Here is a 16,485-nt window from a genome sequence, read left to right on the forward strand (position 1 = left end):
CTGGCAAAACCATTACTTCCCCCAGTAATATATATTTCTTTTAATTAATCGACTGAACGCTTGCGCTCCATATTTCCTGTGTTTAAAACTTTTTCTTTAGCTTACATTGTTTTAAGTTATGGGCTTCTGGGTAGTCCATTTGGTATTTATTCACAGCCCTCTTTCCCTGTTTTTAACAATGGATCAGCTCACTTCGGAATCTCTCTTCCCTGTTTCAATCAGGGAACAGAGAGCTGTGAACTACCTATTTGCAATGCACGTGCAATTCTGAAGGTAATTGTTTTCTTTTAAACTGACAATTTATTTGTACTTTTCTAACCGCATGGTCGACATTGATATGCATGAATGGATGTTTATGTGCTTACATCGAAATGCAAATATAGCATAAGACGGGCTTTGCAGAATAACGAGCCTGTAACGTTCATGCCCCCTATACACGGCGGAAATACACCCTGGCACCGCCTGCACGTTTCACTGACGCACTGAGTATAGTCACACTTGTCTTCCGCTCGCGAGCTAAAGATGTAAATACAGGCCTAAGATTCTGATAATAGCACAAGCGTCAACCACACCTATCTCTGTCACGCGTCAACCACACCTATCTCTGTCTCAAGGCTGCGATCGCTGTCGCACAACAGAACCTCAACACGCTGCCTCGGTACTATATCACTCACTCCGTCCTCCACTCCCCCTAAAAATAACACAACCTTCAGGGGAACAAGCTGCACAACTCGGCGTGTTTATTCAAAACACACCCTGCAGAACAATTTGTACGGAACACGCCTTTTGCTTATTGTTGCCCCGCATTGCTGTTGTCGTGTCTGAACGTATCCCGCCATGCAACAATGACTCCCCGAGTCTATTGTATAAATAAGAGACGAGCAGCCTCGCTCATGCCAAGGAGGGAACGTCCTGCCCGCTTCCAGCTTTCAGAAAAAGGGGGCAGTGTTACACAAGAAGAAAAGCAGCCTGATTCACGGGCACACACTGCAGAGCAGGCGCTGCTTTGGAGTGCTGCTGTGATATGGCTGGTATTTCGTGAATCAGCAGAGGTAGCACAATGTTGTCTCTCGGTAGTATGCATAACATGGCCTGTGTGTGGAAATATGCATGACTGGGCTTGCTGCTCTGTCAGGAACCCGTTCTAAACCTGATTCTCATTTTTAAAGTTTGGTAGTAGTGGGGAGATATACATATTACTACCAGCAAACGTGGAGTGCGCCGATTAAGTGCTTATTAGATATGTACATGCTGCCTCGTGACACTGAATAACAAGTCTTACTGTTACCCTCCTAAATGGTACTAATGTTATCGACCTCAGAAGTGAGAAAGTCCGGATTGGACTTATCAAGATTTGAATTTGTGAGAGTGAAGTTATTTGTGCATCTTTGCAGCAAAGGATAGCACCTCCAGAAGATGACTTACGCCAACAGCCTTAGGGCGCCACCACTAGGTCTTGAGTGCTCTTGACAGCAAATTGCTAGTTTGTATGGCACATTGAAAATTCTCCCAGTGCGCAAGTATGCAACAGGCACCTTACCATAAATATCAAAATTATAGAGGTGGGCGAAGAACTGGCAGCTCAAGCCAGACTCAAGCCTGAAGCCTGGCTCAGGTTGAGGTCCAGTTGGAACCTAGGGCCCTTAATGAGCTGAGCTTTCATGTGACTTCTGCCTGCCTACCTCCCTTTAGCCTTGATGTGGCCTTACGACCAGAACGGTTGACCTTGGAACTCAGTGTCGGACTGACTGTAGCGTGCATCAGGCATTTTCCCGGAAGGTTGGTTTTGCAGCAGTCGGGCCGTTTTTTGTTAAAGGGGGTCGGCATGGCAGCGGTGCTTCAATATCGGCCCCGAATAACAAAAGCAGCAGAGCTTCACACTTGTACTCTGCCCTATACCCCAACCCCTCCCCCCCCCTCCCCGAGGGGCATGTCCTACAAAATTGCCAGTGCTGCTTTGGGTTCCCAGTCCAGCTGTGTTGGTACCAGGGAACCAGATTAAAGTCTGGGTGTTGGCTCGGCTCATATAATTCTGGGCAAATCAGTTAATCTCCCTGTGCCTACAAACAATGAACTGTGAGCTTTTGTTATATAACTGGCCCTTCAGGTCGAGGTCGCACTATATAAAAACTTCAAAAATATGCACAAACAGGTCAAAACAAAGCCTTAACATAAGGAAAGACAAATAGATAGCCATTTAGTGGCTGATCTGTGCAAATTGAAACTAGAAAAACCTGGATAAATAGCGGCTTCTCCCACTTTAACTGTGTGATCCTAGTCAAAAATTTTCTTTCACCAAAACTCAGTACTGTGTACATTTTTCAATTTTGAAGACACTTTATCGTATTTTATTGATGTTTGCTGTATGATTTACCTAGGAAAATTTTTGGGGTCTTGGCTCGTGCACGGACTCCAAGATCTGAGCCAGGCTCTTGGCTCAGCTCTGGCTCGGCTCTGCTCTCCCTGTTAATTTGTTGACGCAGGAACCTCTACTATCGTACCAAGCTCTGTGACACTATTGCTTGCATTGGTAATATACTGGCTATTTTGCCAATTTTAGCAGTACACAGAAAGACAAACTTGTTATTTAAGAAGTATGTTGCACCTACAAAGAACCTGTAAGAAAACTGCTTGCAATATAATTACAAAAAATCTTCTGGTTCATATTACAAGTGGGTTTAGTAGACTTGGGGGCCAATTTAGAATTTGGTGGATAGGGTAAACTGCCACAAATGTATAAGCGTACCATCTCCATCACACTCTTGGTTAGCCAGCTTTATTTTGAAATTGTTGGAATGCCTTCTTTCTGTCGGAGCTACCTCTGTTGACTGCCATTGCAAGTCATACTCTAATAAGCCAATGCGGTAGGGCCTATTACAGCCAGCATCGGATTGGGAAGGCGGGCAGTCGGGCATTGGCCGATGGGCTGGTGCCTAAGGGTCACCAGTGGCCAAGTTTTTGTCAACCGGCCCACAGAGCCTTATTGTCTACCCCTCCAGGCCACTGTAAGAGGGGGGCAGCATCATGAGCAAAGAGGCTCTGAGGGGTTGCTTTCAGCAGCGTCGCTAAGCCAATATTGTTCTGTCCGCTGCAGACGTTATCTTGGCCTGCCGTGAGGCCGGCGCAGACGGAATGTCCCACTCCCCTGCTGTGGGCCATTATCACCTGGGCTCCCCTGGAGCTGCAGCAGCTCTGTGCTTTTCTTCAACCCTCCCCTGCCAGGCCATCACCCTAAGGCTACAGTTGGCTCGTCTGGGGTGAGTAAGTGAATGGCCTTGCTGAGGGCCTGTCGTTGGCACCTCAGCTACAGTAGTCTTTCAACCCTTGGTGGCGGTGGTGGGGGGGGGAATGTTTGCATAAAAACCGCTATGAAGCACCTTTCCAAGAGCAGAAAATTTATATAATGTAATGTTAGGGTCAGAGCTGCCGAATGTGGAACTATGGAAATAGGTTTGCGTCCCATCCTCTCAACATCCTGGGATTGTGGGCAAATGGCTTAATTGTGCAAGGCCTAAAATAAAAATGAATTTGATCTTCTGTAATGTAACTGGTGCTCATATAATTGCAACCTTTGGCCGAGGTTGCGCCAAATAAAACTACAATAAAAAAATATAACCTTCTGTTTGCTCATTTTTTAAGAATCTGCAAAAGCTGGACCTTAATAATGAGAGAGGATTCTTACTTCAACAATACTAAAGTCTGTATTCCTTCTTAACATGGCTTTTATTCCTTTGTTTAACTATTAGTCACGGATCATTAAAGAAGCTTTAGACCACATTTTAAACTGCTTTCACCTTACATTTACTGTTCAAACTTTAAAGAACATATTGATCAGGGGAAAAAATAAGAGATTTAGGTGTTTTTCTTCATTTTCGTAGTGGCAAGGGCATTAAAATACTGGTAATGCTGGTTAAAAAAAGGACAGGTGGCAAACATAGCCATATCAGGAGTTATGGCCTTTGGGCCACTTTATTTCAGCCCTCCTAAATGTAGTGCTCCTAGTTTTCACCAATGTTTCTGGCTCTATGAACTTTAAAATACATAATTTATCAAGCATATCTCGAAAAAGGAGCCTTATGAGACTAGCCAAATGCTGTTTTGTGAATGGGCGTGATACAGGAATGTGGGCCACTTTTTTGGGTATGCCCGGGCCGAATTGTGATCCCAATCCAACCCTGATTACAGCAAGGACCTCTGACTGCCCGCCCTATTTAGAATGGATGATCTCTGCCAGGAAAAACCTGATGGTGCTGGACAGAAATAAAAACAATGACTCCTATGCTCTGGGAGAAAAACTCACATGGTGTGCGGGACATTCGTTTTTTTTCTGCTGTTCAAAAATAAACTCTAGCTTTGGAAGTAGATTTTTGAAAAACAAATAGGTTCAGTGGGAGGCTACTTGATAGACAGAGGCTTGCACCACACTTGCACCACACTTGCAGGGCCTTCAGAGGAACCACAATGACAGAGGTTCCTCTTAAGGTACAGGGATCAGAGGTTCAGTGGTGATCTCTAAATATGGCAGAAATTAATCCACTAGGTTTGCTGATTTTAGTACCTATTCCACCCTGACGGAAGGGCAGGTGTCTCAACAAACTCTATCTGTTATTTTAGTATCTAGTGGAATCCATGTTATACCTTAAATGAAAAAATTACTTTTTAGAAAAGCACCATTATCATAATTTCTGCTCCTTTTTTATGGTTGCCACACAAGGTTTTGTTCTTATGGCTTCAAGACGCCCCAGGGACGCCCCAGGGACGCCCCACGGACAACTAAAGAAATGTGTTCATGTTTGACAGGAGTTTTTTGCACACTCCTGTCAAACATGTTATAATTTTCCTTTAAATAAAGTGAAAGTATAATGAGTAAATTAATTTAAAAACCTTACTCAGTCTACAAGCCCTAGAGTATCTTAATGCAAGGCAGGAGCATAAATGAATCACGGTAAGGCAATAGTCAAAAGGAGCCACCTAGTTGTGGTGCTCTGCTACTGTAAAATACCAATACACGCCATTATTATCAGTGTATGGGAGCTCTTAACTAGGCAAAATGCTATCTTATCTGAAGTGCTAAATATCCTCACACTGTTTCTGTCTCTGAGACATCTACATTGTCCTTTACAAAAGAAGACTCCAGGATTTGATGTATCTCACAACCATGACTGTTAGGAAATATTTTTATTTTTCATCCTGTTTAGCCACCCAAGTGCATTCCATGTTCAAAGGTGGTCAGTGTGGGATGGAGTCAAGACAGAGTTTCAGAATATTCACATGAGCTAAACTTGCATAAAATCAGAGGTCAAAGTGTGGAGAAACTGTTGGTATTGGTGTTGCAATACTTTTTGTCATTATTGCAAATCAGTTACAATATTGCATAAAATCTCGGGGGGGGGGGGGGAAATCCTGAATACCCCAGAAGCAGAGACACACTCTGCTTCTGCTGCCGGCACTATCACAGGAGAGGTGTGGCTTCAGAGGATGTCTATCATAAAACCCGTACTCTCACTTGGCTGGACATATAAATTGTTAGCAGGCCACCTTGTTCCCACTGAGTGTAAACATTTGACCATTTGCCTTTTGACGTGCACATCAGTGCTTGAAAGGCAATCCCCCCCACTTATCTAAGCACTTTGGTTGCCTCCAAAAATGTGGTCTCTCCATTTCGAAAACAGTAACTGTTATTTTCACATGCTAATTCAAGTTAAGGTGCAAAAATGTCCCATGTCATGTGTGAAACCTTAATCTAGGTCTAGATATTTTTCTAAGAGAACTTTACATTCAGGAACTTGTAGATTTTGGTTTTTTTATTTTATAGCTATCAGAGGCATGAATGCTTCAGCACATGGATCTTTCTATTGAAACTGCCCCTGGTGACCCAGGCCCACCATTATCATCAGTCCTCTTTTCAACCATCATCATGGATTTTCATCCCACATCACATCCCCCATACATTTGTGTGTATTTTAGTCCACTGCATACACTAAATCAAATGTGAGTTGTTTACATGGTATGCAGCTATCCCCAACATTTGCCATGACTATGACCCTCGCGGCGGACCAATTTTGTACACTCCAGAAGGCACTCTCAAAACTGCCACAAGCAATAAAAATCTGGCAAAGTTGATGTTTGAAGCCATCATGATGTAAGAGAATCTCGCCATCACAATACCTTGTCACTCCTGCAGTTATTCAGATTCATACTGTTCATGGAGACTAGTTTCCCATCATCCCCATGTGGCTGCTGTTGCTGCTCCCTCTGAATTTGCTCCCTCATCTTCCGAGCTTCCTGGATGGCCTTCAGAACAGTGTCCTGGTCTCCAAAGAGAGCAGGCGAATTGAGGCTGGAGAGGATATCTATAAAAAGAAGAACATGACATCATAGCTTCACAATCATGTTACAAAACTCTAGGAAATACAACTGAACAGGTGTTTTGTTTTATAATATTCTCCTAGAGCAAGTGTAATATTCCAGCTATGTCAGTTATTTTAAGTCAACCACTGAAACAGATCATTTCTCCCACAAAGCAACCTTTCATCTTCATGACTATGAAATTGCCATTACTTTGCACAGGATGTAGGTGTTATACTCACACCACCTGAACATGATGTCACATTTACCAGAACATGGAGGAGCAACGCAGATGGAACTTCTGACCTAGAGCCCCTCTGGCAATGTTCGGTGTGTCTGTGAAGCAGGGAGCTGTGCTTCTGTACTGCTTATGTCCCGCATGCACGTTGAACCCCCTGCTGGCCGTGCACTTTACGTGTCCATCTACTGATGCATATCTGAATGTTTGAATGAATAGATGTAGTGTTCCAAAGAGGTTGGCTGAAGTCCCTTTATGCACTATTGTGCAATATTAAAGTTTAGTTTGAAAAATTTTGCTAACGGTATTAAGTTCAGAGTTTGTGTAGTGAGTCAACTTTGCAAGACCTCACTGTGTGTGAAAATGTATTTATTGAATTATTTTCCTGCAAGATAGTTTTCCTAGTGAATGTTGATGTTCCTAATATTTACAAAAAATCATAAAGGCTCTGAATTGCTAAAAATAAACTCCAGGTTGTTTTAGAGGGACATCTTAATAATGTTGCACACTCCTACTTTTAAGTCTCATAAGAATGAAAAATAGCTGTGCCCTAATCAATACCAAAGGTAACTGGCAAAATATAAATGGAAACAAGTGTCCAATCATTACAAAAAGCCTAGAAAGTTCTTTAAGGATTAGAAGAAAAAATAGTTTAAAGGAGCACCATTTTAAAAAGCAGCCCATGAGGGCCTCACTGTTTGCAGATATGGGACCTGCTACCATGTGCCAAAGCCTTTGATTACTGGGAAACATGAATGTCAGAAAAGTATTTGTCAATGAACCCCCATATTGATGTGAGGAATACTAGTCAGTACGTTCTCCAGTTAAGCAGGACGTTCGGTGTTCGATTTGTGGTAGAGGCCCTTGATGTGCATAGGGCGAGCATAATAAGGGCTGCTCTATGTGGGTCATTAATCTGGGGCTATGTCCTTTCTTTGACAACAGCTTTTGCAGTGAATTCTTGACATCCTCAATAGCAAGTTCTCAGACTGCACCCTCAATGACTCTTAAAAGCAGAACTGGGGTCTCAGTGGCCTTCTTGGTTTGAGTCCTTGTTAATGTGGTTATGAATGTAAACTAACCCTGAAGAGACATTTTATGGAGATATACTATGGTGTCAATACATTGCCCAACACGAAGCTCCCTCAGTTTTGTGAGCCAGAGAGTCTTTATAGCTAAAGCAAGGAGATTCTTAATTCTTGACTTACTGAGTGGTTCAGGACAGTTATATCTGAGACTGTCTGAAAAAGCTATATTTCAGTAGGTTCTGGTCAAAAGAATGGTGCAGCTTTGAAAGATCTTTCTACAGTAAAGAGGTGGTCGGTGTTCCACAGTGGTATTTTACTCGATGAATGAATTTCCAATAGGGGGTGTGAGTAGTTGCATGGAATTTGTAAAATCACATAAAGGAGTTCAGTAGATTTTGTTGAAGACATGCATGCGATAAGACTTCATCTCTTTGCCAATAGCCACGGTTACCTGCATATTCCTTAATTAAAACATTCTTGACTTTTATTGAAAAACTGGGTAGGTGGCTTTGAGGCTTTAGAAAAAAGGGCTGGGTATGCGTATGACTCAAGGGAAGACTGTGCAAGGCACATGTAGAGGGTGATAAGCTGGTGGCACCATATACATTTCTAATTATTTTATAGCATTTAATCTAAACCCATAGCCCATTTTGAAGGACAACTTGCAAACTGAATCACCTTCATCAGGTGACAGGCATACTGTTGTCAAGTTGGAAAGTTGGAAAGAAGGAACAGGAACTTGTGTTCAACAGTCAGGAACTCCTTTGCTATGTCACATTTTACTACACAACTAAGGCCCTGATTACGAGAAGACTCTTAATTGTAGCGGGCCCGGTGACAGCAGCTACCAACCCCTTCGGAATGATGAGACCTTCAGGAACACTTCAGATCTCTTTACTTTCACCTGGAGATTTTGGCTGCAGGAAGCATGTGAAAGTATGGGGGCGAATAAGGAAATACCAGGGATTGTTCACTATTTTATCAATTCCGCTGGTAATTCCTCATTTCTTAGTGGACCTTCAATGTTCACCTTGAAATTGGCTAGAGTTTCCCCACCCCTAGAGTTACCAGTACCCCAGAGTCTATAAATCCAGGATGGGAAAAATTTGACCCATTTACTGGCCCACTCACCATTAGACTTTAAAGTATGACAGAAGTACAAAGTGTATTTTGACCACATCACAGGGCACTGCCAATGTTTATGCATTCACCCAGCTTATGGTAATCAGAAGCAACTATTGATAGACTCTGTATATTCTGTTCGAGTCCATACATTCATCAATTGTTTGCATGGTTGCGTCACCCGAAATGTGCTACAGAGAGCTTACTCTATCAGTGCCTGAGCTTTGGCGTTTGAAAAAAATGTATATTCTGTCATGTAAGAGGTGCAGAAGAAATACCGACCACAAGCAAAGTGATTTTTGGATCTGCGACTTCTGTTATTTACAGCGCTTAGAAAAGGCAGACGAGGCCTTTGAGTGAACTATAAGGAACACGTTTTTTTATCGTATGTATTAATAAAATAATAATAATAATTGTTATTATTAAAGGGAATACGCACATCTCCTAGATAAGATTGTAAATCGTCTGTATTTTGACTTTGGTAGAGGGTTACTGTCAAATGACAAATCGTTTCCAGCTGGACAGAAAGAGTGGGGTTCCAATCTCCCCTTCCCCCGTGGATGTAAGGTAGGTCTGTGTATAAAGTGCTGAATCTCGCCTTGGCACAGTTCTGTAGGATTCCCAAAATTGGAGTTTTCAGAAACAGAAAAAAATCCGTAGCATAATCACTAAGAAAATGGGAACTCATACTATCACTTTCTCAAAAAACACATTTTCCCTCTTAACCTGACAGAGCAAATAATATGTCTTTTCCCTCCACAGCATCTATGTGACTCTAGCAGGCTAAACACGAGTTCTCTTTTCTAGAGTAAACAATTAAGTGTCATTATGAATTTAAGACTTGTGCTGTGCAGTGGGGCACGTGCAAGGGTGCATTACAGCCTATTCCAAGTATAGGTTTTTATCTCTGGAGAACACATTTTTCTATTCAAGCCCCTCCTAATTTCGGCAGATCTAGCGTTGTTTAAAAAGAATAAACCGCACCCCAATGTTAACATTACAGCCAGTCTAGGCTTTCTTGTGGTCGTGGTGGGAGCTACACCCAGCAGTGTGTTAAAAGTGTGTGTGTGTAGTGATTCCCTCATGCCGTTCTGGTGGCTTTAAACCGCTAGAATGAGGGCCAAGAGGTATATTTATGTAACCAGGCCTCTGCGACAGGATTACCCAAGTGTATCTTTAACTACTGGCTGTCAACTTTGAAGGGATGTTATGTAATTACAGTGAGCTTTCCACTCAGAAAGTAGGCCCATTCTTATAGTTCTCCCTATACTGCCGCTGCTTGAGACCGATGGCATCCAAAGAGAGGATTGTTTGTGGTACCCGTGTGGAGGTAACCATGGAAACCGACTTTACATCATAAGGTAGGCCAATTAGGTATCAGTTTCGTGTTTGTTGGCTGGTCAATCCGATTAAGAGGCTGACATGGGCAACCAATGGGTGGGCGAGTGTTACCGTTTGTCTGGCTCCAAATACCGGCTCATATCCTTCAGTCAGTGCATACATTTCACAAAAAACAAGTAACACCTATCAGATGGTAATGAGCTCTCTTCAGCACATATGTGGGTAGCCTTTGGCCTTACCATTAAATGCCTAACCGTCTGTCAGTCCTTTGCACCATTGCATGTTCTAATTTATTTGTAAAGAGTTTATAAACAGGAGCTTCTTGCCACTTTAAGAAGAGAAGGCAGAGGACATTTAATTAATCAAAAAAGACAGGTTTTCAGCTGGAGTCGGGAGAGAGATTCCACATAGAGTCTCCATAAGAGACTGTTCTGGTCAGTGGCGTAACAAAAGTTGAAGGGCCACCCTGCAAGGTACACAGAGTGGCCCCCGCTCCGGATTTAATCCGGAGCTATCAGGTGTGAGTACTGTGCTGATGGGGCCCCCTGCAGCTCGGGGGCACCCCGCACAGCGGGGACTGCGGGAGCCTGTGTTACACCGCTATTTCTGTTCACAGTGGTGACAAGCAAGAATTTGTTTGGTGCTCTGAGTTGAATTGACATCTGTATAGCATATCTGTATAGCGTATGTAGTAATCTATGGATTACAGAGGTTTACATGTAAGTAAAAATATAAATTAAAAAAATGAATTTCGTTGCGCACACTGCATCGCATTTGGAGATGCAGTGCACGCAACAAAAATAATTTGATTTATTTATATGTTTACTTACCCGTAAACCTCCGTAATCCATAGATTACTACCACCCCACCCTGCTCCTCCCCCTCCCTACGTCACCGCCCGGCAGCAGTACGACCAGTTGTGTGTCATCGGAGTATGTCACCATATGAATCCAAAGGGGGTTATAACCTCCGCCAGTGGGGCCATGTAAACATTAAAGAGAGTAGGGCTCAACAAAGCGCCCTGCGGGACTCCGCACTGGAGGGGGATGGGTTGTGATTTAGCACTACCAGTTTCGAAGACCTGGAAAAATCTTCCTTCTAGGAAGGATTGCAGCCATAATAGGGCTGATCCAGTCACTCCTATACTCCTGAGGCGGTGAACCAGGACACAGTGGTTCACCATGTTGAAGGTCGAGGAGGACTATGGCTGCTGACCCTCCTGCATCCAGATCCAGAGTTTTTCTGGTTTCTTCCACCACTGATAGAATGGCGGTTTCCGTCCCTTGACCAGGGTGGAAACCTGTTTGGGAGGGGTGGAGAATATGGTTGATTTCAAGAAACTCAGACAGAGTATGGTTGACGATTGTTGGTCTGACAAAATTCAAGATGTGGGGGGGTGCAGGGTCGAGCGACAACCCAATTTTTACTGATGATAGAGTGGCTAGGAATGATTCCTGAGTCATCATCGGGAATGTCTCCAGTTCATGAGCCACTGGATTCCCGCCACTATTCATATACCTAATTAATATGTTACTATCTTTTTGGGGGAGATGTTTAAGGATATTTTGCACATTAGAAGGAAAAATGTTCAGCCAATTCAGTACAGCGGAGACCTGAGGTGTCCGGTAGGGCCCAGGGGCCCCACCTTGGCCCCAGGAAGATTTCTCTGGGGGAGTTAGCGGCTGACACAATCCTTCCCTCAAAGTAAGAGGCTTGAGCCAATTTTATTTCTGCCTTGTATAATCTGTTGGCTGCCCTATATCACAATTTTTTATCTTGGGCGAAATCTTTCCTCCATCTTCTTTCCAGTTTTCTGCACTGCAATTTTAATGTGCGTAGTTCGGGCAAAAGCAAGGAATTGTGGATGTTGACAGAAAGAATATTTATTGGCCAAAAAGGAGGGTACTCTGAGGAGAAGGGATTATGTACAAGATTAAATGGATACCCGGTGTGGAGATCACTCAATTAGTGACATATTCAATTTTGTAGGAGGTTATTGTAAGCGATTATGCCACAGCCTTATCATATTGATGTTGATGTACAGTTTTGTCTGGAGAATCAAGGCAGACTGAATTAGCGTAGTCAAAACATGATTGACTGACAGTATTCACTACTGACTTATACAAAGAGAGATCTTTAAAGAGAATGGTTTTTAGAAGGTGAAGGTGAGCCAAACAGGTGTAGAGTAAAAAAATAGAACATATTCTCATCCTATGATCTTCTGAAAATGGTCCCCCTACCTAAAGAGGATCCTCTTCCAGGCCCTCCTCCGAGTGGGCTGGGGATGCCGCTCTTATTGGGCAGGTTTACAGGGCTGCTTTTACGGGTCGGGAAAAGGTTCTGCGCCGGCGACGTTGGAGACTTTACGGGTTCTGCTGTCTTGGGTCGGGCTGACAAATTGAGGGGCTGCGAAGCTTCTTCCTGCAAGAGTTTAAATGAAAGATGATGTTAAAGCGAGACAAGCGCAGAACATTATCACTTAGTAATCCACACTTAGTTTACACCTCGGAGACAATGGCACATTCCTTTGCAGTAATAACAAAAGAAGCTAATTACCCACTTCCTTGAATATTCTTCAGGAGAAAGCCTCATTAATTTCCCTGTGTTATGCTTCTGTTTACACTAACAGAGTCATTGGATCATTCTTTTCGCCAAATTAAAATCGGAAATTACCTCACATTACATCTTAATTTCCTAATGTGTTTTCAGAGAACTAAATTAACCCAGGGCATTTTCAAAGAATTATTTAAAATGTCTATAAACTCAGTAGTGTTTCTTATTGCAGTTTTATATTAAAAGGTCTGCCTCTGCATGGACCGCATTTCTTTTAAATGCATTCAGGACATACACACAGTATTCATTGAAACACATAGTATTTTTATATATAGGGTTCTTCTGAAAAAAACAAATATTTTAAAACTTAGCAAGCAAAATGATTCCCGATTTAATACTAAGAGATTTAGTATACCTAAAAATGTTTTGAAGAGCTGACTCGGGATTTACTTAGCAATTATTGGCATTGTAGTGTTTGAAAACGACATTTAAAAATAAAACTCGGCAACGACGCTCAACATCCTGTAATTCTGGGCAAAATCACTTAATCTCCCAGCGCCTAACAAAAATGAATGTGTCCATCTGTAACGAAACTGGTGCTCATGTAAAGCGCTCTGATACCCGATTTCTCGGGTCTAGTTCACGCTATATAAAACTCTTAATTATTTTTTTTTGTTATCAATTATTATAACACGGCCATGATGATGCTAGGTGGTGTTGACTGCTGATCGCTTTGACTGTGACATGTATTACAATTGATTGAAGTGAATAATTTAAGCAACATAATGTCATATTGTTTCTTCATATTTTAATGAAGTTCAGATTTTCAATATTTTCCAAAACTGTGAGGGGTAGAGTAATAACAAAATGTTAAAATATAATATTTTCACTTAAATCCGAAATGTTAGGGAATCTGTGATAGGTGTTCCTAGTGGGCCCAATTCTAGAAGCCATTCACAAATGTGGTTTTGGCATGCACAAAAAGCATATTTTTGCAAGTGAAAATTAGCTATTGCAATTTACAGAAGTTGGCATATAGTCATATAAAGAGTGACTACCACAGAAAAAAATGTGTGTGAGTAAATCTTTTCCATGGAGTGAGAAATGGGAATTCCAGGAACTTAAGGTTTTCGCACGTCCCCAAATCAATTTTTGTGGGTTTCCTCAAATGTTTCCCAATCTATTCCCATTTGGGAAGTAGCCAGGGTTTAAATCTTGTAAGATCAGGAGTAAATTCCTTTTCAAGGTGGGATTGGGATTGGAACACCCTAAAATTGCTGGCAGTGTAGGTGAAGGGGTTTCTCTATAAAGACGAAAAAATCCCCATGGAGAAAGAGAAAAAACCAATAAGCAAAGGCATTTCTCACTGTGCAATTGTAGACTGTGTATATTTATGCACCGGAAACGCCTAATCATGGTGGTATGCCCCAATTCTCAAATGGTCTCCAGAAGTACATCTGGAAAACTATGACTGCCGTTTCAAGTCATTAAACATTTAGGGATTCCAAAAATTCAGAAATCTGCAACCATGCGATGTTCTGCGAGTCAAGCCAACTGTGTCTAGCTGCCAAATTTGCGAGAAGGAGCCTGATCTGTTGATTTTGTATATCTGGTCAAGCACTTTGGCTCTGTATTTTACTTTTACTATTTGGTGAAGCAGATTTGTGTGTACGTTTCAGCAGTGATCATCATCTGGTGAATTACAGCGATTCTTTCTACACCTTCCTTCTGCGTTCTATTTATTTATGTAATACTAGGCACAGCCGTTTTGCTGGATATATTGTTTCAATATAAGGAGAAAAAAAGCAACTGGAATGATATTACTGAACACGTAATTTCTCTTCTATCAAGATAGTTTTTGACATAGATAGTTTTCAACTACTTTAAGATTTATAGTTTGGAAATATCTCTAGTGATTAACAAACAGAGCAGCTGTACTGTGTGATGATTTCAACAAGCATTACTTCCCTGATGTGTAGTACGTACCATTAGAACAACATTTTACAATCGGAAACCAGTTTCTCAATTTCAGCTCTCCTACTTTCTGGAAGTTGATTGGGCATGACTACATCTTTTGCAATCTAGGTTAGGTGATCAGGAATTACTGTAGCTTCATCAATATTGCATTTCAGAAGCTTCTTGCAACTCGATGTCAAAACAAGGGGAAGACAGACTGGACGGGTCACTGCAATGTTGTTAGAGTAACTGAAAGTGAACAGGATTAAAGTTATAAAGTGTTTAAAATTCTAACTATTATTCAGGAAGGGCTGGGTGAAAGATTCTTGATGACTTTAACTCAGATTACTAGTGAAGGAATAGCATCAATACAGCCCTGCTACATGGATTATGCTTTACTACTGGGAAAAGCCAGAAGAAGCGTGAAAGCTGTTTCATCTATGAATATCAGTCTGTGGTGTGTGTTTCTGACAAACTCTGAATTTCTTCATTTGGGAGGAATAGTTTTTGGGACTTTATAAATTCACCTTTCACAGTTTCCAAATATGAATGTTAAGCAGCTAACCCGGATCTAAGGTCATGGGTATCCACTAAAATAGTAAATACATGTGTTTCTTTGACATGGTGGATGTTGCTTTGGGCCAAGCTGTCAGACAAATTTGCAAGTTACTTCATGAAATTCTAATGGCAAAGTACCCTGAGCTGTCTGTCTCCTCTTTCAAAGTTTGCCAACTATGTAATCAGAATAAAGTCATCTTAATTTGAATGATCGGTTATAACACATCAGTTATGGCAATGGAGAGAAGCATCTGGCCATGGTAAAATTGAGTTGGTGTAGGATACCCTGCATCTTGTAGTTATCCTTCTGCAACGTGGGAGGCACTGTATCATTGTTGGTGATTGCGACTAACCCAATCTATTTCTTGATGGTTTTCTTTTGCAAAGAATTTGGTCGTGAATACCAGATATTGTAGGACCTTAGGCCAAATTTATCAATCACTGCAGAGGTCATAGTTTCAGTGAAAGATAATGTGTCTAAGGTTTTACACATAATTTCAGTGCTGATTATAGACTGATTAGCTTTATTGGATAGGCTTGATTGATGGTACAGGCAGTGATATGTTAAACCCTTGGCACTGCAGTATACCAGATTCATTAGTTGGGCAGGGCAATGCCCTAAAACTATTTTAACTGTGGCAAACCTGGTTGTTCTATGTAGAAAAAGAGAGTACTGATTAAAATACTAATACTGCTATCTCGGAAATGGGACAAGCTAGAAAACTAATCCAACAATTATTTTAATAGTTATAAAAAAAATCCAATTTAATGGTGATGTTGGATTATAATAAAAATGAAGGAAAATAACTTTTATAAAATTACCCTTTACCAGCCTGAACTGTGAGAATGCTCTATTAGCATCAGCCTCTGCCAGCTCCCAGCCTGTTACATAGGTGTGAAAGAGGTTGGAAATGTCTCTCAGAAGCAAAACTAGGTCATCCGGAACAGGCAGAGATAACTTCTCTAAACTTCACAGAATAATCAGGGTGAGGGTTTAGGGAAGCTTGTTGGCACACACTCAAATTCTGCTTGAACGGCATGTAACATGTAACATGTGAGGCACACTAGAAAGGCAGAACACATGGTGCCAAAACAGTTCTTGTGTATCCCCTATCTGGCTGCAGTAAGACACTTTGGTTGTCCTACCATACTTCTGCCTTTGAGTTTGTTGTGTATACAGTGGCAGCTTTAAACTAAATGTTAGTATTAGATGTGGGAAAGATATTAGTGATTTTTCTATGAAACTGCTATACACATCCCCAGCCCTCAGGGCCCACGTTTAGTGTTTTCAAAGATATTTTCAATCTTGAAGATGCCCTGGCAAGTGGCATTTTGGGCTTC

The 16,485-nt window shown here is 41.7% G+C and overlaps 1 protein-coding gene across 9 annotated transcripts in view; it reads right to left on the reverse strand.

Annotated features, from left to right (window-relative positions):
* Positions 1 to 16,485, reverse strand: part of SOX6 (SRY-box transcription factor 6) — a 790,083-nt gene that overhangs the window by 124,295 nt on the left and 649,303 nt on the right. For all 9 annotated transcript variants that reach the window (XM_086956030.1, XM_086956031.1, XM_086956034.1 and 6 more), the window contains 2 exons: positions 12,318 to 12,498; positions 6,169 to 6,353 (listed from right to left, as the gene is read on the reverse strand). In XM_086956030.1, the coding sequence (XP_086812156.1) occupies positions 6,169 to 6,353; positions 12,318 to 12,498 (366 nt within the window). The remainder of the gene's footprint in view (positions 1 to 6,168; positions 6,354 to 12,317; positions 12,499 to 16,485) is intronic.

This window comes from Lissotriton vulgaris, chromosome 2_1, assembly GCF_964263255.1.
Source record: "Lissotriton vulgaris chromosome 2_1, aLisVul1.2, whole genome shotgun sequence".
Taxonomy (NCBI): Eukaryota; Metazoa; Chordata; class Amphibia; order Caudata; family Salamandridae; genus Lissotriton; species Lissotriton vulgaris.